At 42.8% G+C, this 24,753-nt stretch overlaps 1 protein-coding gene and 1 long non-coding RNA gene across 2 annotated transcripts; one reads left to right on the top strand and one right to left on the bottom strand.

Annotated features, from left to right (window-relative positions):
- Positions 1-3,022: 3,022 nt before the first annotated feature.
- LOC149387717 (uncharacterized) lies at positions 3,023-4,343 on the bottom strand. Its single transcript, XR_016300688.1, has 3 exons — positions 4,265-4,343; positions 3,614-3,745; positions 3,023-3,049 (listed from the first exon to the last, which is right to left on the bottom strand). It is a non-coding gene; the product is annotated as an uncharacterized LOC149387717 (long non-coding RNA).
- A 16,734-nt stretch (positions 4,344-21,077) lies between these two features.
- On the top strand, positions 21,078-23,321 carry LOC149387716 (uncharacterized). The gene is made up of 4 exons (XM_089622229.1): positions 21,078-21,180; positions 21,605-21,895; positions 22,425-22,516; positions 22,592-23,321. The coding sequence occupies exons 1-4, from the start codon at positions 21,078-21,080 to the stop codon at positions 23,111-23,113; spliced, it is 1,008 nt and encodes a 335-aa protein (XP_089478355.1). The 3' UTR covers positions 23,114-23,321.
- The last annotated feature ends 1,432 nt before the right edge of the window (positions 23,322-24,753 follow it).

The following is a 24,753-nucleotide window of genomic DNA, read 5'->3' as shown; positions in this document are numbered from 1 at the left end:
GGTGCACTAGTTAAACAAACTTTCAGCCTTTGGAAAGCATTCTCACACTGATGATTCCACTCAAACCGAACATTCTTCTTTGTGAGGCGGGTCATTGGTGCGGCTATCCGTGAGAAATCTTTCACAAACTTTCTGTAGTATCCAGCCAAACCCAGAAAACTTCGAATCTCTCCAACGTTCTTTGGTGGCTCCCATCTTAGGACTGCTTCTATCTTAGAAGGGTCTACAGATATTCCATCTTCAGTTATTACATGCCCAAGAAACTTAACTTCGGTTAACCAAAAATCACACTTCTCCTTCTTAGCATATAACTGATGCTCCCGAAGAGTCAGTAAAACAATCCTAAGATGCTGCTCATGCTCTTGCGCATCCTTCGAGTAAATCAAAATGTCATCAATGAAAACAATGACGAACTGATCCAGGAATGGTCGAAAAACTCGGTTCATCATGTCCATAAAAGCTGCAGGAGCGTTCGTTAATCCAAAAGGCATTACCAGGAACTCAAAATGACCATAACGAGTTCTGAAAGCCGTCTTGGGAATATCTTCTTCACGAACCTTCAGCTGATGATACCCAGATCTCAGATCTATCTTGGAAAAGAATCGAGATCCTCCCAGTTGGTCAAACAACTCATCAATCCTGGGTAATGGGTACCTATTCTTTATCGTCACTGCATTCAGCTTCCTGTAGTCAATACATAATCTCAGACTTCCATCGTGTTTCTTAGCGAACAACACAGGTGCTCCCCATGGTGACGTACTATTTCGAATGTACCCTTTACTCGCCAACTCATCAAGTTGCTTTCGTAATTCTTGTAGCTCTGCAGGTGCCATTATGTATGGAGGAATAGAGATTGGAGTTGTACCAGGAATAAGTTCAATGCAGAACTCTAATTCTCGATCAGGAGGTAAGCTAGACAATTCTTCTGGAAAAACATCTAGAAATTCATCCACAACAGGAATAGCTAACTCTTCCTGAACATTCCTTACATCTTCTTCTAACGAGGCAATGAGTGCATAACACGATAAATTCTTCCGTCCTCCAACGGATGCTTTCAAAATATGATTCCCTATTTCCTGACCTTCACCATCTCGATATAGGACAGTCTTCCTAGACCCCGTATGTAGCGTTACTCTTCGCTTATGGAAATCTAGTTGGACTCTATTCTTTGACAACCAATCCATGCCAAGTATGACGTCATACAGAGTCATAGGCAACACGATTAAATTCACATCTAGTTGCTCACCATTCCCACTGGTTACCTGACTGTGACAACTAAGGGTCGCTCTGGCCTCACCGTTGGGTGTATGCAGAAACAAAGGTCTCTCTAACGAATTCGTTTCTAATCTCAAGATATTAAGGAAATCTTCCGAAATAAACGAATGCGTGGCACCAGTGTCAAAAAACACCTTAGCCCAAGATGTTGAGATGAGAATCATACCGTCCATGGCAGTATGACTACTTCCCGCCTTTGAAGTTTCTCCGATCACCACATTAGCTTGCCCCTCGGCTCATCCTTTTCCTCCTCCAGAAGAACCTCTCTGGCCTCCAGGTCTAGCTTGATTCTGCATCGGGGATTGCACACTTCTCGAAGACTGTGGTCGTGGTTGAGGAAAGTATTGAGGCACAGTTCCCTGAGACTGTGGGAAGCTTGGTGGTCGATACTGTGGCTGAGGCACAAACGGCCGATAGCTTGGCTGACCATAACTTGTCGGCCCATAACTCGGTGGAACGTAAGTCTGCGGAGGTTGTTGTCCTTGATTCCTCGGACAATTTCGCTTGAGATGACCAGGTTCTCCGCATATATAGGACGTGTAGCCATACAGAACCGAGCTGCTGCCACCAGACAACCTGTTACCAGACGTTCGGGTACCACTTCCTCCAGCTTGGCTTGCGCTTGCAGCACCACTGGACTGCCCCCGTCCAGCTCCTGAACGACGAACATTTCTGGCTAGTCCTCCAGAAAATTCACCTTTCTCAGCTCGCTCTTTTTGGTACGCTAGGCTGTCTTGTTCGACACGTAAAGCTGCTGACACGAGTCTAGCATACTCGCGGATCTCCAAAGCAACTATCTGCCTTCGAACGGAAGCCTTCAGACCATCTTCAAACCTTATGCACCTCATGTGCTCGGTTTCCACAATCGAAGGAGCAAAGCGAGCTAAATCACTGAACTTCGCTTCATACTGAAACACCGTCATGCTTCCTTGAGTAAGTCCAATAAATTCTCTAACCTTTTCATCTCGGAAGCTCTGTGGGAAAAACTGCCTGTAAAATAGCTCTTCAAACTCTCCCCACATCATGGCGTCAACGTCATGTGTCCTCCTCAGTTGCCTCCACCAAACGCTAGCACGATCTTCGAGTTTAGTAGCCGTAAACTCTACGCGATACTCTTATGGAGTTCTGATCGTATCAAGTTGCATTATAAGGTTCTGAAACCAATGATCTGCCACTTGTGGATCAGCATCACCTTTAAATGCAGAGATATGGAGTCGCAGAAACTCTCTCAGACATTGACTCCTTGAAGGAACAGCTGGCACTTCGTTCCGTGCACGTGCGGCCATCTCCTGAAAGGCGCGATACATCGCAGCAGCCACATCTTCAGGGGGTTCAGCGGGTCGCACGGGTCCTCGTAATGGTGGAACGTTATGTGATCTCGCACCTGGCGGCCTACCACGTCGTGCCATTCTGAAAGTAAATCAATGGACCATGAGTGTAAAGCAAACCAAGTATGCATTCCCTAGAGATTCTATAACCTAGACGCTCTGATACCAAACCTGTCACGCCCCGAGAACCGAGACGTGAACTAAGCGAAGATAAGCGATATTAAACATACTTTATTAAACACTAAACGAGTAACTAAACATCCCACAGTGCATACTCAGTCATTCAGTTTACAGATCCAAAGATAAACAAAACAGAATGCAGAAAATATAACAAACTTTGATAAACCAAAAGCTTATATACAGACCTGCTAGATAACGAAACTAAAAACTTCAAAAAACTTGACGACGTAAAACTCCGAGGTCGTCCAAACCCTTCTTCTCGTTTCCTGATTATAAAAAAATTGAAGAAATAGGGGTGAGCCTGAGGCTCAGTAGGTGCTATAGTAATGGTTTGATTTTAAAAAGATTTTCGTAAATAATACTTAGCTTTATAATATTACTATTCTTGTCACGTGTAAATCACCATACACGTACAAGTATACCTTGCAGAAATGTAAATTGCAGAAATGTAAATTGCAGAAATGTAAATGACAGAAATTTAAATGTGTCCCTAGATACTTCTAAAACGTGTACTATCTCCTGAGACGCCTGCCAACTTAACCCGTGGCAGTCCTCTGATCAGAGCAAGGTGCACTCTCTGCACCGTAAACATGTGTGTGTGAAACCAGCTTGTCCAGGATATACGAAACATTTCCTTTCGTAAATACGGGATATATATAATATCGAAAATATTCTCAACTTCATTAACGGATATCCCGAGTTGAAGTTCCGCCACATTTTCTAAAACGGTTCTAGGTTTCGTGGCACGTTCACAAACATTTTCATTTCGAAAATAATATATACTTGAGGCCAAACCATAAAATCAGGAGAGAATGATTATAATAACCTACCTCGAGAGTAAGCGTCTATATCGCTCTTCCACGAGACGTCCGCTCGTCCTGTGAACTTGAACGTTCACTAATATCGAGAATCCAGACGTTCACTTACTCCGTGAACCTCTAAACGACTTTCAGTCTTGAGTCCTATCACGGTAAATCAAACCGATCCTGAATCAGAATCCTATGAGTAATTCACGATACTCAAACTCAAACGTACGATTTTATAATCGTATAACCCAAAGACATTTCTAACTATAAAGTCCAAAATTCGCATTTCTTGAACGAGTGTAATTTCATTTCCACAATGAAATCTGAAAATAATTCTAGCGAAAAAAGTATCATTCTTTTCTTTTCCAAATTCAAAACCGTCAATAACTTATCTCAAGTATCTCAAATCATTAATCACCAAAAACCAGAAACTCAAATCAACATCACACGGTCAAACAAACTCACGGCCAAGCAAGAGAACCAAAACCAAATGTTCAAAATAAAAAATCCAAAACAATTCGTCCAATTATCCAAACACAATCCATCTTAAACTCAGTTTTGTAACACAATTTCAGTCCAAAATCATCAAAGCACGTCCAAGGCTCAAAAACCCCCAATTTTTTTCATGTTGAACCCTAGATTCCACAAATCCAATTCGGGTTTGAATTTTCCTACCCACTTTTCGTGAGATTCAGCTTCCTCGGTGCTCACTTTCTCTTTCCCGGTGTCTTTTCCTCGGCGGCGGTCCTTGGTGGCTCGCGGAGATCTTCTCTCGGCCACGGTGGGCGCACGCGGTGATGGCTCGGTGGCTTGATGGCGCGCGAAGACTAAAGAAGAAGAGAGGAAGGTGAAGAAGATGACGGTGGTGGTGAGGATTTCTCGAGCGTCGTTGTGATTGTGTTTTTTTTTTCTGCTTGGGTGTAGGTCGAGCGGCAATGGAGAACCAGGATAGGAAGAGAAAACGTAAAGAAGAATGTAGAAGGAGAAATGAGGAGAGAGAGAGAGAGAAATTTCAATTTATATGAAGCAACAATTTCTTATTTACTCACCAACTCCTCATATTCTCCACCTCTTGTAAACCAACCCCGAGCTCAACATTTTTCTCAAATAGACCCAGAAAAACATGACAACCACGTCCTTGTCACAAAACTTTGTGACTTCAACCATAACAGATCGAACCTTTAATTAAAAGCTTCAAAACCAAGAAAATTCTCATTCGTTCTCAAATAATTCAAATATACTCAAGGTTTCTCGGAAATAATTCTCGTCCTTGAGAATTTATTTTCTTAAATTAAATTCCGGAATATCTCATCGGAAAATAATTTATCATTCACGACAAACTCGATAAATCCTTTATTTTATTCCGAGATTTCTCCTTACCTTAATATATTTCAAATCCAAAATACTGGAAATACTACTTAGAAAATTAATTTACATAATTTTCCCGTCCTTGGATTAACTTAATTTACAAAATTAACCGTAAAACTTCGAGTCGCTACACAATTTCTCTTTCACTCTTACAAATTCGCTCTCAAATCTTTCAAATGTTAACGAGTCACTCTCAATTTCCTAGCAATTCATCACTCTCAATTTCATAACAATTCACTCTAAATTTCAAATATTAATGATTTACTCTCAATTTTACCTCTCAATTTCCTAATAATTCACTCTTACAAAATGAATTCTAACGTTTCATTTTTATCTCTCAATTTCCCGTCTCATTCAGAAGAATGCCAAATCGAAGTAGGGACTGGATTACCGAGAACAATCGGTTGAGTTTGCAATATAAAACAGGGGTTAACGAGTTTATCCGCCTTGAAAGCAAACTCCCGAACGAAAATGGTCATTATCGTTGTCCTTGTAAGTCTTGCAATAACGTGAGATGGCTGGACATCGGGGTCGTAAAGAATCACCTTTTGAACAAGGGGATTACCCCGGGATACACCGAATGGTATCATCACGACGAACGTCATGTGCTTACCCAAGTAGAAGATGCTAGCGAGACTAACCAGAGAGGAGTCGGTGGATTGCACGATGCTCTCCATGATATAATGGATCACGAGGACTTTGACGATTTTACGGATCTGACTCCGAGTGAAGTGCGTGCAGATGAGCAAGTGGAAGACTTGTTCATCGAGTTGGAAGCAGAATTGTAGCCTGGATGCAAAGAGTTTTCGTCTTTGTCGTTCTTGGTTTCGTTGATGCACATCAAAGTCACGAACCATCGGACGAACAAGTCGTTTACAGAATTGTTGCAGCTCTTGAGGAAGTCTCATCCAATTGGTAACCGAATTCCGGAAAAACACTACGAGGCAAAGGCGAAGCTGAAGCGTTTCGGCATGGGATACGATATGATCGACGCGTGCATCAACGATTGTGTGTTATTTCGAAAAGATCTCGAGAAAGCTGAAGTGTGCCCAATTTGCAATGAGAGCAGATGGAAGCCAACCGGGAAGAATGTATCACAAAAGATATTATGATATTTTCCCTTGAAAGATCGATTGAAGAGATGGTACGCTTCTCGACACACGTCGCTTGAGATGCAGTGGCACGAACGAGATCGCGTCAAAGAAGAAGGCATTTTGCGACATCCTGCGGATGGTTCGACGTGGAAGAATCTAGATGAGAGATACCCAAATTTCGCTGCAGAGCCTCGTAACGTACGTCTGGGACTAGCTTCGGATGGGTTCAACCCGTTTGGGGAAATGAGTCTAGCGTATAGTATGTGGCCCGTGGTACTAACTGTGTACAACTTGCCACCTTGGTTGTGCATGAAAAAGAGTACTTGATGCTGACGCTTTTGATACCTGGACCGAGCTCACCTGGAAAAGACATGGACGTGTTTTTAGAACCACTAGTTGAAGAGCTGAAAGAATTGTGGGATACTGGGTTCTAAGTGCGAGACGGGACGAACGATGAAGTGTTTCGGTTGCGTGCCGCGCTTCTATGGACGATAAACGACTTTCCGGCTCGATCGTATTTGTCGGGATGGAGTGGCCAATGGTATCTTGCGTGCCCCACGTGCAACATTGAGACGCCATCTATGAAAATTAGAAACAGGATTGTCTACTATGACCATCGTCGATTCTTGCCTACGCCTCACCGATTGAGGAAAATCATTGATCACTATGTAAATCGTCACGAGAAGCGCCGTAAACCTGTCAAGTTAACTGCGCAAGACATACTCGATCAGTTGGCTAGTGTTTCTTTCACGACAACTGGCAAAAATGTCGGTAAACGAAAACGTGCTGAGTGCGAATTGAATTGGACCAAAATGAGCATCTTCTATAAGTTGTCTTACTGGTCAGAATTGGAGTTGAAGCACAACATGGACGTCATGCATATAGAGAAGAACGTGTGCGAGAATCTTCTCGGGACGATGCTCAGCTTGGAAAAGAAGAACTACGATACGGAGAAGTCGAGATTTGACTTGATGGACTTGAAAATCAAGTCTTCTCTGCACTTGAGACAACAAAGGAATGGGTGGTACAAACCGTCAGCAGCGTACACGTTTAAGCTTGAGCAGAGACACCAGTTCACCGAGTTCCTCCAATCTGTTAAATTCCCAGACGGGCTCGCTGGAAATTTGAAGAAAAATGTAACTGCTGACGGGAAGCTCACAGGTTTGAAGTCCCACGATTGTCACGCGATCATGCAGATGCTGTTGGCTGATGGTATTCGCCCTTTTGTGCCAAAACCGATACAAGAGACGATCTCCGAGCTCTGCAACTTTTTCAAGTTGATCAGTTCTAGAACCCTGAGAGTGGACGATCTCGAAAAAGTGCAAGATTTGAAACGCCACCAGCGAAACGCCATTCTCCCTCGCATATGTGATCGAGGCCGTGGTTCCAATTGAAACCGAGATACCCACGTTCCGAGTCGATACGTTCGACGAGGCAAACGATGACGAAGCCATGCGCCTAGAGTTGGACTTGATTGACGAAAAGAGGTCAGAAGCATTCAGACGCCTCGCTGCACAGAAGCGCAAGGTCGAAAGATACTACAACTCCAAGATCAAAAGGCGGACCTTTGCCGTCGGAAGCCTTGTACTCAGACGAGTCTTACACAAGTTCAAGGCGCCGGCGTCCTACGCCCGAACTGGGAAGGTCCCTATAGAGTCTGAAAAGTCATTCACGACGGGACGTACTACATCGAGCACACAGATGGAACTCCGATTCGCCACCCGTGGAATGCGGAACACTTGAGGCAGTACTACCAGTAGCTAGCGTTCCCCACGTTTTATCGCTTTTATTTCCCATTTCCAATAAGGCCTACGAGCCAATGTTTTAGGATTTTAAATTTTTCGCAAACGTAGTAAAATTCGAGTTTTCCATTTCAAAATTTGTTTTGTGCAAGTTTTCCGGTTATCAAAAATTAAACTTATAACCCTGAAACTTGGGGGGGCTAGCAACGGTAAGGAAACCCTAAAAAAGAACACGCTCCACTAAATTTTTTTTAAGACGCCTACATGGCGCAACCAAGTCATCTCTCGAGACGCACCTAAGACGCCTACATGGCACACCTAAGACGCCTACATGGCGCACCCAAGTCGTCTCTCGAGACGCACCTAAGACGCCTACATGGCGCACTTAAGACGCCTAAATGGCGCACCTAAGACGCCTATATGGCGCAACCAAGTCGTCTCTCGAGACGCACCTAAGACGCCTACATGGCGCACCTAAGACGCCTACATGGCGCACTTAAGATGCCTACATGGCGCACGTAAGACGCCTACATGGCGCAACCAAGTCGTCTCTCGAGACACACCTAAGACGCCTACATGGCGCACCTAAGACGCCTACATGGCGCACTTAAGACGCTTATATGGCGCACCTAAGACGCCTACATGGCGCAATCAAAACACCTACCCGGCACACATAAGGCGCCTACGTAGCATGGCTGACTCGCACGCAGTTGAAAAAACTTACAGAATGCAAGCCATCCAAGCGGTTGGCGCGTCTGAAGTGAGATCATGCTGAGATAAAAGAACTGGCAAGACCATTGACACAATACCTTGCCTATCGAAACATGCCATGACAAATGAATGAGCAAAAACGTTCATAAAAATAAATAACGTCTCATTAAAGAAAGGGCAACTGCCCCAAAAATCTTAGAAAGCAAGCGCTAAAACAAGTGCGCTGAAAGGAAAAACCTAAAAGAAAGCATGCGCTAAACACCTGCGCGAAAAAATAATAAAGAAAATATATCACTCGGCGGGATCATCGCCAATAGGGTCGGCCCCGTCGAGTGGTGGGAACAGCGAGTCGAAGAAGTAGAAGGTGACCCCCCGAGAAGCATTCTCGGTAGCTGTGGCGTCCCGACACTCCACCGACGCCGCACGTCTCGCCTCTTCGACCCCGACGTCAAAATCGTCTTGAAGGTTAGACGCGAGCTGTTCCGCTGCAGCTTTCTCCGCGGTGACCCGAGCCACTTCCTCCGCCAAGGAGTCGCGCTCACGCTTCGCTCGAACACGGGCAGCTTCGCTCGATGAAAGCTGGCCTTGAAGAATACCTATTTCTTCTGTACGCGATTCCAACTGGCGTCGAAGGTCCCGCACCTCGCTTCGGAAAGCTTCCGTCGATCGAGTCGCCACTTCGAGAGCCTGACGTTTCGTCGTTAGCTCCTCAGCCATCTTCGCCACGGCCGACTGAGCACGGTCGCATTTGCCGCGGGTAACCCCCAATTCCACGCGAGCCTCTTGAAGCTGCTCGCGGAGACCACTACTACAAATATAGTTTTCCGGTGCGGTAGACTTTTGGGTGCGACTTTTCGCACCTAAAAGTCGCACCCAAAAAGACTTTTGGGTGCGAAAAGTCGGACCCAAAAGTCAAACAAGCACTGTAAAATTTTCGCGATTTTTTATTACGTTGGGTGCGACAAGTCGCACCCAATGTCCTGTGACGGACTTTTGGGTGCGACCAAGTCGCACCTAATACTTAATCCTAACTATTAGGTGCGACTTAGTCGCACCCAAATGTCTTAAATTTTTCCGCGGCCAAATTTTCCCCCTCTCTTTTCAAATATCAGTGGGTGCGACAAAGTCGCACCCAAAAGTCCGTCACAGGTCATTGGGTGCGACCGAAATTCTCGGTCAGGATATAAAAGAAATTTTCTATGCGATTTTCATTCATAATCACTCCGCCTCTCTCAATCCGACCCTATCTCCTCAATCCGACCCTCTCTCCTCTCCGGGTTCTCTCCTACCACCACAGTCCACCGTCGCTCTCTCTGACCACCACCGACGGGTCTCCGCCCGGCCTCTGCTCCCGTGGCGAGCGACCACCACCGCGCGACGGCTGTCTGCGCTCGGGCCCGCTTCTTCATTTCCTTGTGCACCATCAAGCTTCGAGACCCAGCCATCGCCGCGCGCTCCGACCAAGAAAAACGATCGCCGCGAGCTCACCGAGGACGACGGACCGAGAATCAGCGCCAGAGAAAGAGAAAGTGAGCACCGGAGACAACACCAATCTCACGAAAACAAGGTGAGAATCTTTTACCCAAAATGAAAATTGGAAAATTAGGGTTTGAGATTGGAAAATTTAGGATTTTTTATTTCCGTGATAATTTCGTGAAATTGATTTGCTTTCGATATTGATTGAGCTCGGTTGATGTTGATTATTACCTGGATTTGTGAATTTGAAGTCGTTTATTTGGAAATTTCTTGATTTTGGCCGAAATTGGAAAAATTAGGGTTTTGGATGTTTGATTTGGGGCTTTTTTATTCCGAGAATTATTGGATGATTTTGAAATGTTTTTTTTTCTGTTGGTTTTTGTTAGTCTGTAGGGTTACTCAGTGTGTATGTGTGTTTTTTTCTTTTTATTTCAGTTGGTTTGGCGAAACCCAGGCAGCGACGCCCACGAACTCCCCGTCGCAGCACCGTCGTGCCTCTCGCAGCCTCGCCGTGCTCAAGTCCCGCCTACTGGTTAGCCTTTCGAAGCCTTTTTAATTGTGTTTTTAATTAATTTAGATTAATTGTAATTAGTATAATTAGTCTAATTGTTAATTAGTTAGGTAATTAAATAGTTTTTTATATGTATATATGTATTAATAATGTAGTTAGTTTGATAAAATTGTTAATTATGTAATTGAAATTAATTTGATATAATTATAAAAAATTTTAATTATGTAATTGAAATTAATTTGATATAATTAGTAAAATTGGTAAAATTGTTAATGTAATTGAAATTAATTTGATATAATCCCTTATTAAAATTGTTAATCATGTAATTGAAATTAATTTGATATAATTAGTAAAATTGGTAAAATGTTTTATGTAGTTGAAATTAATTTAGTTAGTAATTTTTTAAGTTAATATAATATAATTTAAGTTATTTGTTCAATTGTTAATCATGAAATTGAATTTAGTTGAGTTATTGTATAATTTTGTTTTAGTTTACATATTTTTGATAAATGAGTTGATATTATTGAATTTTTGTTGTAATCGAGCCACGGAGGTTCGATTTAGGGTTTAGTTGATTATGAAGATAGTTTTGGATGATTTATATATGCTTTTGAAATGAGTTTCCAGCGAGAGCGTACGAGCGGAGTGCACGAGGAGGTAGCAGCAGTTCCGGATGAAGATTTGGCGGAAGAGGGAGTAAAACATTCAAGGAGTGGTTTACAAACCGAGGAAAAGGAAAGGGAAAAGAATGAACATTTTTTTTAATTATTTGTCGTACATTATAATAATTATTGTAATCGAACAACAAATGTTTAGTTTTTATTACTATTATGAATATTAATTAATGAATTTTCTAATTAATAAACTATTTAATAAGTATTATTTGATTATAATCATAGAATTTATAAGCATAATAAACCAAAAAAAAATTAAAAAAAAAACTATCGGGTGCGACTATCCGCACCCGAAAATTGTGCGGGTAGATCTTTGGGTGCGAATAGACGCACCCAAAGGTCAACATTCCCCGCCACATAATGGCGGGCAGGCTATTGGGTGCGACTTTTCACACCCAATAGTTTCACGGGAAAGCCATTGGGTGCGACTAGTCGCACCTAAACATTTGGCGGGTAGGCCAATGGGTGCAACTAATCGCACCCAAAGGTTTGGCGGGTAGGCCTTTGGGTGCGAAAAGTCGCACCCAATAGCCTTTCCGCGGACTTTTTCGCACATCTTTTCTGACTTATGGGTGCGAATATGGGTGCGGAAAACCGCACCTAAAAGTCATGACCATCGGGTGCGACTTTTCGCACCCATCACCTTTAGGTGCGAACTTTCAGGTGCGACAAAGTCGCACCTAAAAGTATCATTGGGTGCGACTTTTGACTTTTAGGTGCGAAAAAAGTCGCACCCAATGATGTTTTTTGTACTAGTGGACTCGCAAACTCTACCTTTGAGTGAGAACCTCGCTCGGCACGGGCCAGCTGAGACTTCGCTTGAGCAAGCTCCTCTTGGGCAAGGCTCATCCGTCGGATAAGGTCGTGAAGGATCTTCTCGCCCCGGGTCGCTCGAGCAAGCACCTGAGAAGGCAAAAAGACAAGTCAGCAAAAGACAAGGCCCTAACAAACAAAGCAAGAGAAACTTACTCTCTGTGCGTCAGAGACGCCGTGACGAAAGAACTCCACGTCGCTGCTGGCCACGACGCTCTTCCACATCTTCATCGAAGATTGAGTGAGACCCAGAAAACATTCCCCTCTAACCTCTGCGGCTTCCACCTCGACCATCGAATTTACGTGCTTCGAGTCCGAAGACGTGTCTGGTAGAGCCGAGGAAGAGGGTCGCTTCAAAGAAGCACGAGGGCCGCTCTCCGTCGGATAGCCGGCATCGGGCTTCTCCCGACCGTTCCGTGCCGCGATCCGAGAATGGATTGCCTTCAGCGACTTTGGGTCCTGAGAAGCCTTCGCTAAGCGCGCCCGAGCCCTCGCCCTAGCCGAGGAGGCTACCAAAGCAACAAAGTCAAAACCCTAGACTAAAAGCAAAAAACAGAAAGAGAAAAAGTCGAAATACCTGGGAGACCGCTGCTCGAGGGAGATGACATGATGCTGGGAGCGCTCTCTGCCCGCTGACTGTCGTCACGGCCAGGAGGAAAAGACGGGAACCACCCGATAGAAGCCTTCAGCTCAGGTGAACGGAATCGCTCAACAGTCTTCCGAGCCTTCGACATTCCCCGGATCTCCTTCACGAAGTCGAGATCATCGGCCCCCGCTCGGCAGAAAACTCGGTCAAGGGACCAAACCAAAGTGGCGCGTCGCCAAAGGCCTCCGCCGAAACCCACACCCACGGTCTTCGATTGTACTTCTCCGAGTCCGTGATCAGCTTAGTATTCCGGCGATCGCGGGCCATGAAGAAACTGGGTTGCCCGGGCGCGGGAAAGATCGCGACGAAATTGCGGAAGTCACTCACGGTCATCGCCCGCTCGGTCTGACAATGCCACTCCATGTGACACATTGCCACGATGCGGTAAAACGCCGGACTCATCTGACAAGCATGCACCCCCAGTCGTCCGAGGAGCTGCTAAACGATGGGTTGGAACGGCAACCGCAACCCGCAGTTGAGACTCGCGACCGAAACTGCGGCAAATCCACGGCGAGGACGGAAAGGACGGTCGCCCTGTAAGGGACGGAGGAGCGCCACGACCGATGGAATGGCAAATGCCTTCTTGAGACCGATGAATGTTCGGTAGGTGAGCGAGCTCGAAGCATCGACCCCCGAACAATCGAAGCCCTCGGGAACAGCAAAGCCCTCCTCGGGATACCACTCCGTCCTAGCGAGCGACCTCGCCGACACTATCGCCTCTGCGTCAGGGGTCTCGGGCTGAGCACCCCCTGGCTCCACGGAAGGGCCTCAGCCCTCTGGCACGGCCGCGGCAGCCGCCGACAGCCCCTCGGGACACTCCGGTGCGAGGCCCTCGGCCCCCGGACATGTCTCTGAATCACCTCCGGGATCTTCAGACTCGGGACCAAAATCGTCCACGCAGTCAATCTCGTCGAGGACCGACTCTAACGGAGTCATTGCATCCACGCCCGCAATATCTCCCGGCGTGCCATGAGAATCCAAGTCGGACTTTGGCACGTCGGGGCGGGTCTTGTTGCGAGCCCCCTCGCCGACCAAGTTGATCATGAGGCGAGGAGCAGGTTCCCCGGACACAGGATGATCGACGCCTCCACCTGTGCCACGTCCAGTCAGCGCACACTCCTCCTGAGGCTGAGGAACGGGTGCGGTCGCGCCCGGCTCGCCTCCTTCGAGCCACTGCTCCACTCCACTTGGATTCTCTTCCACGTGCAAAGGAACTTCCCTCAATCCCGCGAAGAGATCATCCTCTACATGCTCAGAGTCCTGAAACAAGAGAGAGAAATCAATCTCGGGATCCTCAGTTGAGAAAAGGGAAGGAATATCCATAATGCAAGCGGTAGAAAAGAAAAAAGTGTAGAGAAAGAGAGAAAAAATAAAGTGGAAGAATGAGAGAGAGAGGGGGGCTTATTTATAGACTCCTAGGGGGTAGGAGTCCAAATCCTACTCCCACAAGGAGAGAAAACGGAGGAAAACCTCCAAAAAAGTCGAACTCCCCCGCGCAAGCACACCAGCCCACGCACGGGGCGCGCCGCGCACCACGACCGCGCGCCGCACAAGTAGCGCTGCACGGACCGCACGCCGCGCTGGCCAGGGCGCGCGCCGCGCGGTTGCACAAAAAAAAAAAGAAGAGAAAATAAAGGAAGAACTTTCCTTGGGTGACGGGATTTTGAAGATATTTTCCTCAAACACCCAACCGAAAAGACAAAAAGTTCATCGCCGGGAACCTCTCGAGCGACTAACTTGGGGGGCTAATGTTGTCGGTCGTTTTCGGAAAACCTGAGACGCCGAGAAAACACGTCGTTCAAAGGGCCGATGGTCAGGCCGGAGGTTCTGAAGAGCAGCGAGCTTCCCATCACAATGTTGGGAATATTGCCCACTTGAAGATAATGAATAAATGATTACTAAATTCGATAATAAGATTACTTTATTAGCATTATATGATTAGTGGGTTGAGTTCTAAACAATTAGAATCAATAACAACTATCTTCCATAACCTTCGTATTAAACTGAGTCACGTGCTGGGCACCTGAGTTCGGGCGGTGAGCTAAAACGAGGTCGATGACTGATATACGCCTGGCAAGCTATATCTAAAGTCATATATGTGGAACACATAGGTGAAGGCTGATCACTATGTGGGAGCATTCTACACTTGTGGTAAGTGTACGACTTGGACATGTCTTGGTTGTAGATGTGTCGTTTAAGGACCGTTACGACACACTAACCGAGGTCACTATGATGGTCACAGTGAGACTTGATCTAAATCCTGAAGTGATCATGGACACTGGGTTATGTTACTTAGCTCTTTGACTCATTCGCTAAAAGGCTATTCATGCTAATCACAGCTTATGCCTTGGGAGTTTTCTCATAGCATAATTCGAGTGGGAAATGATTTACAGATACGGAATCCAGCCTTCCTGAAAGAAGGTTAATGTTCTCTAACCTAATTCCAGAACCGATAGATTGCTAGCACTTTCGAAGTAAGTAACGTTCGAAAGAATCTTTCGTTGGGGAAGCAACAATGCTTAGGGCTGATATGTATCAAGAGAAGTATAACGGATAAATTGACTTCTCTTGACACGGGTTGAACCTGGAGGATCTTGATCACGAACTGACTATATCAGTGGACACTCGTCACGATGAGTAAATATAATTCTAGTATAAAGGAGAGTTTAGTCTTGGCTTACAAGGTGGAGTATTTGACCAAGATTAGACGAATCGATGGAAAAAGAGAAATGACTATTTCGTCTTTTTCATCGGATTTGTTAAGCTTCTATTACTAGGTCCATAGTCCCCGATTCGGCCCTGGTAAAGGTGGATAAGAACTTTCGTATAATAATGTTTATCATTATTAATTTCACTTGCTGTAATTGTGATTGACAGCATTAATTCTGGAAAACGGGTATTCGCAGAATTAAATAAATATTTATGGTAGAATTGTTTATTTATTGTTTGATCAAGTAAATAAACAATTATTAATTATTTGTTTATTGTTGGACCAAGTAAATAAATGATTAATTGGGTTTTAAGCAATTTGGGCCTTGCACACATGAAAAATTCGAATTAGGGTTTTGGCACTAGGAATTTGCGCAAATCCCCTTGGCCGTGTGCCATCAAGTTCGAAATTTTCATAATTGGTATTTACCAATATTTTCTCTTTAGTTGTTTAAATAAAGGAGAGAGAATAATATAAGATATTGTCCTATATTTTCTCCTTATTTAAAGGAAAGTATTTAGGATAATATATGAGAATATATTTAAAGGGAAATAATATATTCCCCTTTATTCTCTCACTAAATAAAATATTCTCTATTTAAATAGAGAATAATATCTCATAGATATTGATCTGATGGATGAGAGAAAAAGTATGATTCACTTGTTGAGATCCAAGGGCCTAGATTTAATCCACCAGTGTGAACACAATAAAAGGAAATAAAATATTTTGGAAGATTCCATGAATATCTCCTTTTACTATTATAAATAGGGGTTCATGAGAAGGAAAAAATAAGTAATTTTTTTGTGAAAATTTCGTGCATCACTAGCCTCCCTTGGCCGTGCATCTGCCTCTCCCTCCCCTCGGAAATTCGTTTCCATTCTTAGTAAAATAAGAGAGAGATCTCGAAACACCTAGTTTCGTGATCTAGTGAGATAAAGACTGTGCCCACTCATCTTTCTTATTCGTCTCGGAGATTACGTTTCGGAAGACTAAGGTGTCATCCTCGAGTCCTTCATCAAGACGACGCAAGGAGTACGCGATTGGTTTAGGAGCGTTCTGTAGCTGAACCGAAAATCAATGTAAGTACTCGTTTTGTTTTGCTCAAATCGGTTGCTTGATAAATATGCTCTCGTGAATTAAATTAATTAAACATAACTAGATCTTGTTAATTATAACCATAATTTAATTAGCTTATGATCAGCGTAATTAATTATTTTTCCGCATTAATATGGTTATATGGTGGAATCATCTCAAACGAGTAGCATCAGAACGATTGTTCGTGTCTGATACGCGCTCGATTCCCCGACACACAAGACGACCGTCAAGCCCTCGCCCAAACTCTTAGCTCCTTGAGTCGAGCCTCGCTCCTCGAGTCGAGACTTGAGTCAGTCTCCTCGAGTCGAGCCTTGCTCCTCGAGTCGAGACTTGAGTCATTCTCCTCGAGTCGAGCCTTGCCCCTCGAGTCGAACCTTGAGTCTTGCTCCTCGAGTCGGGACCGGAGTCGGTCCCCTCGAGACGAGCCTCGACTCGGATTCTATCCGTCGAATAGGTACATTCATGTCACAAACCCGGGATGCAAAGCCCAAGATGGCTTTACGGGCCCGGTAGAGCGACGGTCGCGAAAAACCCACGAAGGCGTAGCCCAGTGCGCGCCGCGCCCGGGCAGGGTCGCGCCGCACGTGGTGCGCCGCTGCCTCTTGTGTGCCTCCACTTGAAGAGGTGCACGCCCCTAGTCCCACATGGACGACGAAAGACCTTCCTAAGGCCCTCGAACACCTATATAAACCCCCTCTCACTGAGGGGGAAGCAATCCCATCTTCTCCTATCGATACGCTCGAATTCTCACTCTCATCTGCTTCTTTTGATGCCATCTTTGGCCTGAAGCATTCCCACAAGTCTCTCTCGTTCTCAGAGGTTCTGAAGCACTCTCGGGGACTTCCCGGACGTCGCTCCCTCTGATCGAACGCCCTCCAGTGCTCAGGCACACTCCTAGGGTTCTCGACTAGAGTCCCCCTACGCGTCTAATACGCTAAACGCGTACGCGATCTCCGAAGTTCTGAGACGCCGCCGAGGACTCCTCCGCGCCCCGTCTCCTTCGTCGAGTACGCTTCTCCACCAAGGCTCCACGCCTCACACTGCGTTACATACGCCTGAACTACGTTCTGACCTGATCCCACACACAGGTACGTAGGCAGCCGACACACAAGGCACAGTCACTCCTCATCCTCACCCCTTCCCTCTTCCGAGAGGCGGGTTGATTGGAGAAAACCTAGCTCGAGACTTTTGAGTTCACACTTTTGGCCCGGGTGCGATCACTTGGTCCGACCTTGGATAGAACCGCCAGAGGTATTTAATCGTTGTTCATTTTCGTGCGACAACAACTTTTACAACAAATATTTTTTTGCTCCAATGATATTATGTTTTTATCAAGAATATTACACCAACTTTGGTGATATTTTAAGAATATGTTTTTTATTAGGCTTTTTAATCTAAGATATTTTGGATTAAGTGTCTTACTATTATTAATTATTTGTAAAGTCTAATTACATATATAAAAATGTAATTGTATTTTATTTATTAATTATGTGTAAAATATATTATAAATCAATAATAAATTATTTAAAAATAGAAAAATTAATTAATAAAAGTGAAAATTAATCAATTTAATTACATAAATAATACAACATTTTTTAGAGAATAAATTTCAATAAATTATTATTAATATTAATTATCGGTTTAATTTGGTTTGAAATATATAATTTTTTTAATTATTGATTTAATTTAAGTGGAATTGAAGAAATTAACTTGAATTATAAACAAAGCTCCAAACAATTTAAAACATTGTTAAAACCATTTTTTGGATTTAACATTTGTTGACACTCGATGTACTTGGAATAGTCACGTGCCTAATCTTTGATGGACCCAAAATCACTCTTTGAAATTCCAAAGGGTTCAAGGAAGTTTAAGACAATGCCCAAAGTAGCCGAGAGCTTCAGATGAGTTTTTAAATTGTGTTTTGGGAGGAGAAATCACTTTTTTCAAGATTCCAAAGGGCTCGAGGAAAGTTAGGACAAGGGCCAACGTGTCCAAGAGCTTCAGAGGATCTTGAATCGTATCACGGGTCGACGGGATTTTTCTCTTACTAAGTGAAGAGCATGAAAATTGATTTTTCAAACTCTTGAACATTTTTAGAGGGAAGTCTAATTTGGCTTGATCGGACTTGTTTTGTGAGAAAAATGTTTTTGAGACGGTAAATATTTTTTCTTCCATTTTAGAGAGAATGGAAGTAGATTATTTCTCTTTATTTTGGGTGAAAGAGATGAGAGAAAATTGGTTCTCTTTGTCATGTGGTGTTATTTTGATCTTAAGTGTTATTGTGGGAGAAAAATCAAGCGAGAGAAGTGAGAGAGAATTTTGGCATGAGTTTGCCTAGGTTTTTCTTTTCTTGAGAGAATTTGGTGAAGTGAATGGGGGTATTTATAATGTTTGGGTTGTGTTGGTGTGAGCATTTGAGCGGATGACGTTATCGGACAAAAAGGCAAAACGCGGGCGGGCTCACCAAGCCCATTTGGGCGTGAAGCAGCAAGGAGAGTGGGCGACACTCTTCTTGCATGTATGGGGAGTTGGCAAGCAGGTCTGGCAGCTGGCAGAGAGGCAAAGGTGCTTTTTGTTTTGGTTGGACCCCATTTCCTTTGGGTTTTCCGAAATATGAGCCGACAAACATATTGATTGAATTTGGATTAATTAAAATATGTACTTATAAATTATAATTAAGAATTATGAATTAATTATATTAAAATAATGCTTAAATATTTAGTGTAATATTTACACCAAATAATTTTTTTTTAGAGTTTTTATCGTTGAAGAGTGTTTACTCTATTTATAGAGTTTTGTGCAATGTATTGGAGATGCTCTTAGGTACAAATTGGAATAAGATTCTGCTAATCGGCCAAAACGTTTGGTTTCAGTTTGTGCCGTTCGATATGCTCGCGTTTATTATACTCTCAATTAATGAATTGAGATTTATATTATGATATCCTACTTTTAACCGTCATTTTTATATAAATTATATTCTCAATTAATAAATTGAGATTTATTAATTAAATATCCGTAATTATATATTGACACCCTTAAGCTCATAATCTCCCCACTCTGCAGGTGGAGCGAATCCAGTTGGCATCTAAAACATGGTGTTTTCGTCATCAGATTTAAGTCCAAAACAATGTGCAAGAGAATCATCGAGATAGGACTGTGGTGCTTTAATGGCAACTTCCTCCTCCTCGAGCCTTGGCTTTCATTAGGTCGTTGAAAAGTAATAGTAACATATATATATGGAAGTACTGTGTTGGCTCTAAAACAATTTGGGCTGCTTCCGTGTACTGTTATTGGATTGAATGTGTTTTTCTTTGTTATATCTCTAGGTTTGTAAAAGTTCCGGCTTAAATAATTCATGGCTTAGAGTCCCAACTCCCAAGGAAAACATATCGAGTTTTTTTTTTTTTTTTACAAATTTCAATTGAGAATTCGAAACTCCACAGTCCAGTTTGTTGATCCTGAATAAAAGGCGGGACAAAGGAAAAAAATAAGTGAAAATGACTAACCAATCTTCCATTCTAGCCAATGAACAGATTGAGAAATACAAACATTTATAAGAACTCAAATGCTTATAATAATTCAAAAGAGGGAAAATTAAACATGGGAGTGAAAGGTTCGTAGTTCAAAACTTCGTTTGACCTTATATCGAGCTTCTTATATATAAGTTAACGCGGATGGTAGGTTTTCACTTTTGTATCCTACATTATATCGATTTCTTCTCTCACTGAAACCGGATTCAAAGCAAATATAATCACGCTTTTACTAATAACCAAAATAAAATAAAATAAAAACTTCTTTCAGTCATGCAACTCACAATAAGTGACGTCCATTGACCTAATATGTTATATTATCTAGTCTTTATTTACTGCGTCTCGACTCCCACGTGTATCTCGTACGAATTCATGCACTTTTGCCATTTTTCATTGTCTATCATATTTCTTGATATGAGTATTTGCTTATTTTGGCTGTGTTTATATTTTCAGGAAAGAAATTAACATTCAACCCACATATTCAATGATGTGGTTGGATCATTCTTAAAATAAATATAAACAAAGCTGGCACTTATACTCTCTCTGTATCTCTCGCCTCTATATTAAGGATCCACGGACTCACACACACACACACACAGTGCATATAATATATCGTATCACAGTCGGTCTCAGGGCAGGCCCAAGGCATACTGAGGCCTTAAGAGAAAATAAATAATTAGGCATTATTTTTTTTTAATGTAAATAGTCCATAACCTCTTATCATTGTAACATTTTATTCATCACTAATTCTTTTATTGATCACTAGGTTTATAATTTAATGAGGCCATAACATTTTGCTCCTTTTTATTATTATTTTTCTCTATATATTTTTTTTTCATCATTTTGGTCAATAATTTATTAGTACAAATTCATTTTTTTTTTGCATGGAAGATAATTATATGATATACTTTTTTTTTTTTTTTTTCTGGATTGAGTCACGTACTTTTTGTTATGAATGTGAGCCATGTACTTGACTTTGACCGGATGGATGTTGGTATTTGTGAGAGGGTGTGAGAGAGGAGTCAATGACAAAAGAGAAAGAGCAAAAGGATAATTAAATATGGGAATCCGCAACTCAAACGCGGACGTCTTATCCTATATCCTATAGGGCCTTGGCGATGTGGTCGACGGTCGCCGGAAAGGTGGTCGATGGTGGCCTTGGCGTCCTCAGGGATGTGGTTTCAGACCTAGTGTTTTTGGGGCTGGTCTTTGGGGGGTTTGGTTCGTTCAAAACTTCAAATGGCATCGCATAAGAACATAATTTTCAAAGGGTATTTTCGTAAATTCGAAAAAACAAATAAAATAAATAAATAAAAAATATTATGTTAGGGTCATGAGTTAAAAGCTAACCTTCTGAAGGTTATCAGCTTAAAAGAATCCACGACTCAAACGCGTACGTCTTATCCTATAGGCCGGACCTTCAGAAGGTTAAGTTTTAAATTCATAACCTCTTATGTTTGCTTAATATATTTATATTTATTTTTCTTATTTATTTTTTGGAATTTACGAAAATAACCTCTTAAAACCCATCCCATTTGAACGAGGGTAACGAAACAAACCCCCGCTGAAACGCTGAAACCCCCAGACCTCCAAGAACCAACCCCGCTGAAACCCATCCCCCAAAACCCTCCCAAATACACCTAAGTCGCTCTCGGTGGAAGAAGCCGGTGGGATTCGGCGGCGCTCTATTACGCCTGCCTCGCCGGCCATCTCGACGTCGCGAGGCTTCTTCTCGAGTCCGGCGCGATCTGCTCCGAGCACACGTTCGACGGCGATCGCTGTCACTACGCCGCTCTGAACCTCATAGTCCGAAAGCTTCTCAAGTCGTTTGAGGCTCGTCCTCCTCCGCTCCCGCCGCTCAACGCCGCCCTCCGAGACCTCTTCCTCGCTTCGCCGCCCAATCTCTCTCCGCCGCTTCCACTCGCCGTCTCCGCAGGTATATCTATTGTAGTAAACTAGTTATAGTGATGGATTTTTAGGCGAATTTTCTGATGAAGATATCAGACTGAATCGACGAGACTGTGTTTTTGATGTTGTGAATCGATTAAAACATGATTTGAGCGTAATGTTATAATCACTCTAAAAAAAGTCACAAATTGTTGATAAACCTTGCTACAATTTATTGTTGCTCAGCTCAACACAGAATTCATCAGGGAAGACGATGGTGCAACATGGGCGCTTAACTTGTTAAAACAAAACAATGTTTGGTTTTTGAAAAACATATTGAAAGATGAAAAGAATCATGTTTTTTGTTACTTGAGGATATTTAAGTGTTGTTTGGAATTTGATTGGTCTGGATATAGAAAGAAAGAAAATGGTGCGCTGAAATCTTCACGAAGTAATTTTCCGAGGAGAATTTCTTAATGAGCTTTCAGAGCCTTTTTTTTAGCCGCTCTAGTTTTACATTTTTTTTCTCTCTTTATTTTAATCTCATAAGCATTGAAATTTCGTCTATTTGAATGTAGATCACAAAAAAAATATGTCGATACCAGAATTTGAAGATGACTCGGAACCAATAGGTTCAACGCCGCCAAATTTACATAATAATGTCGAGCAGGTACGACTTTTTTATACTTTTTCCTTTCTTGATATGATATGAATAAATACTCAAATAAAAGTATATGAATTACAGGTTCCGGATGCCGCTCGTCCAATATTCAAATTGGATGTCGATAGAAGAAACTTCAAATGTAAAATTGGAGTAAAATGTCGATTGGCCGAAACTGTGGATTTCCTAACAGAAGTGTTGAAAGACTCTCCTGAAGGTTTGCAATGGTTTAAGGATTCTCAATTCGGCCACTTGTTCGATGTCCCAAATCATTTGGAAACCAATTTGGCGGCGATGTGGATGATGTTATGTCGAGAGGTGGAAACAAAAAAAGAACATGAAAGTTGGTTTGTCGTAAATGGCATACCTATCCGATTCTCTTTGGTGGAGTACGCTTTAATATCCGGCTTGAAATGTTCAGATTATCCCGATGGTTGGAAAGATTTTGGAAGCGGAGCCTTTAGAGAATTTTACTTTCCAGGTATGAAGAATGTCGGTTTGGTGGATATCAAAGAAAGACTGTTGCGAATGAAGATCGATTGTCAAGGAAATCAAAAGAGAAGTAAAATAAACATTATTCTCAATGAAAAAAAAGAAAACGAGTAAATTGAAGATGGCGGTGTTATTTTTTTTGTCCTCGGTATTGCTTCACCGAGATAAGAATACCACTCATGTAGGAGATATGGAGTTGAGAATCGTTGATGACTTGGAGGCATGCCGCAACTTCCCTTGGGGAAGAAATTCTTTCGATTATCTCATGACGAATATTAGAAAATGTGATATAGTGAATAGGTCATCACTTGTTCATGACAAAGGGGCAGATTGTGCTACATGGAGTTTTTGTGGGTTTGTTCTACCTTTGATGGTAAGTTTTGTTTGTTTAGATGGTAAATATTAATTAATTGTTAAATATAGCAATTGTCTAATATTTTAAATTTACTTGACATTTATGTGCAGTTGCTACCGTTTGAGTGCATATCAAAGTTTTTACCACCCATTGTCGATCGTAGAATCAATGCGAGTGATGACTCGCCAAGAATCTGTCGATGGGAAACAAAATTTAAAAAGAAACAGACCCCTCAACTATCTTCTATTTTTGAAGCACTTGGTGAATCAAAGGTTTGTCTAAGTCTTCAATGTTTTGAGTGAATAAGTTGATTGTTGTTGAAAAAAAAATAGATTTTTACGAATTAATTGATTTTCACGATATAAAGAGTTTATTGAGCCCGACGTCAGAGGAGGAGCGGGCTGAATACATGAGGGATTCACTCCATTTCAAGATGAAATAGATCCCATAGTTGATCAATGGATTTCAATACTAGAAGGCTGAGAGCGAAGGTGTATTGGGAAGATATTATGCACGATGATGTTAAAGGTCGGAAAACATTTTTATTGGCAGAGGAAGACGCAATGAGCCACGTAATGTCATCGACGCAAATGAAAGCCACGTATTGTCCGAAGCAAATCTCCGAACGAAACTCGCTCTCTGATCTTTCTTCTCTGCGTGTGTTTCCAAAGCTACGATCTCATCTCTATAGCCATGGAAATCTCGCTCGGATCTCGAACCGCCACAATTTCTTGCATCTTCGGTTTTTCTTCCTCCGATACTCGGTCCTTCGAGCGCCGGAGATCTCTGATATCGCCGCCGAAGTCTGTGGCTCCCCGCGCAAAGTGCTCTCTCCAGCCACGCCCGGAGGCGAAACGTTTCGCGGTGGACGTTGGCGAGAGGAAAAAAACGGCATCGATCGAGGAGCCGAAGGTGGCTACGAGGTCGATGAGTGGGATTTGCGATGAAATAGAGAAGCTTGTTTCGGGGAAGAGATACGGAGAAGCACTCGAGCTTTTTGGGGTTTTGGAGATCGCTGGCTGTAATGGAATCCGGACCAGTACTCTCGATTCACTGGTAAGGGCTTGCATCGGATTGAACTCCGTTAGAGAAGTGAAAAATCTCTCTGAATTCGTTTCCAGGACTGGCCTTGAATTGGATTTGCACATGAGGAAGAGGTTTCTTTATATGCACGTGAGGTGCGTATTACATATCTAGGATTTGAGAAGATGAGAATCGAATCTTGAGATAACAAGCTCTGTTCATCAACGAACCAGAGAAGAAATTGCATTCGATCTTATTGAAAAGTTACATGATGCAATGCTTATATAGCTGAGAGAAAAGAAAGAAAACGACTAAAACTAAGACTAAACAAAACGACACAACCAGATATAATAGACTATCGTGTATAAAGGTTAAA

The sequence above is a fragment of the Urtica dioica genome, chromosome 8 (genome assembly GCF_054948205.1).
Source record: "Urtica dioica subsp. dioica isolate 48M chromosome 8, U.dioica_male_clone48M_v1_H2, whole genome shotgun sequence".
Classification (NCBI taxonomy): Eukaryota; Viridiplantae; Streptophyta; class Magnoliopsida; order Rosales; family Urticaceae; genus Urtica; species Urtica dioica.
Note: the sequence above shows the minus strand (reverse complement) of the source record. Positions and strands in the feature narration are given on the sequence as shown.

Excerpts from the sequence above, each read along its gene's own strand:
- LOC149387716 (XM_089622229.1), top strand. The coding sequence starts at position 21,078 with ATGTGGTCGACGGTCGCCGGAAAGGTGGTCGATGGTGGCCTTGGCGTC. Across the intron at positions 21,896-22,424 it reads TCCACTCGCCGTCTCCGCAG|ATCACAAAAAAAATATGTCG; the intron begins GTATATCTATTG and ends ATTTGAATGTAG. Across the intron at positions 22,517-22,591 it reads TACATAATAATGTCGAGCAG|GTTCCGGATGCCGCTCGTCC; the intron begins GTACGACTTTTT and ends TATGAATTACAG.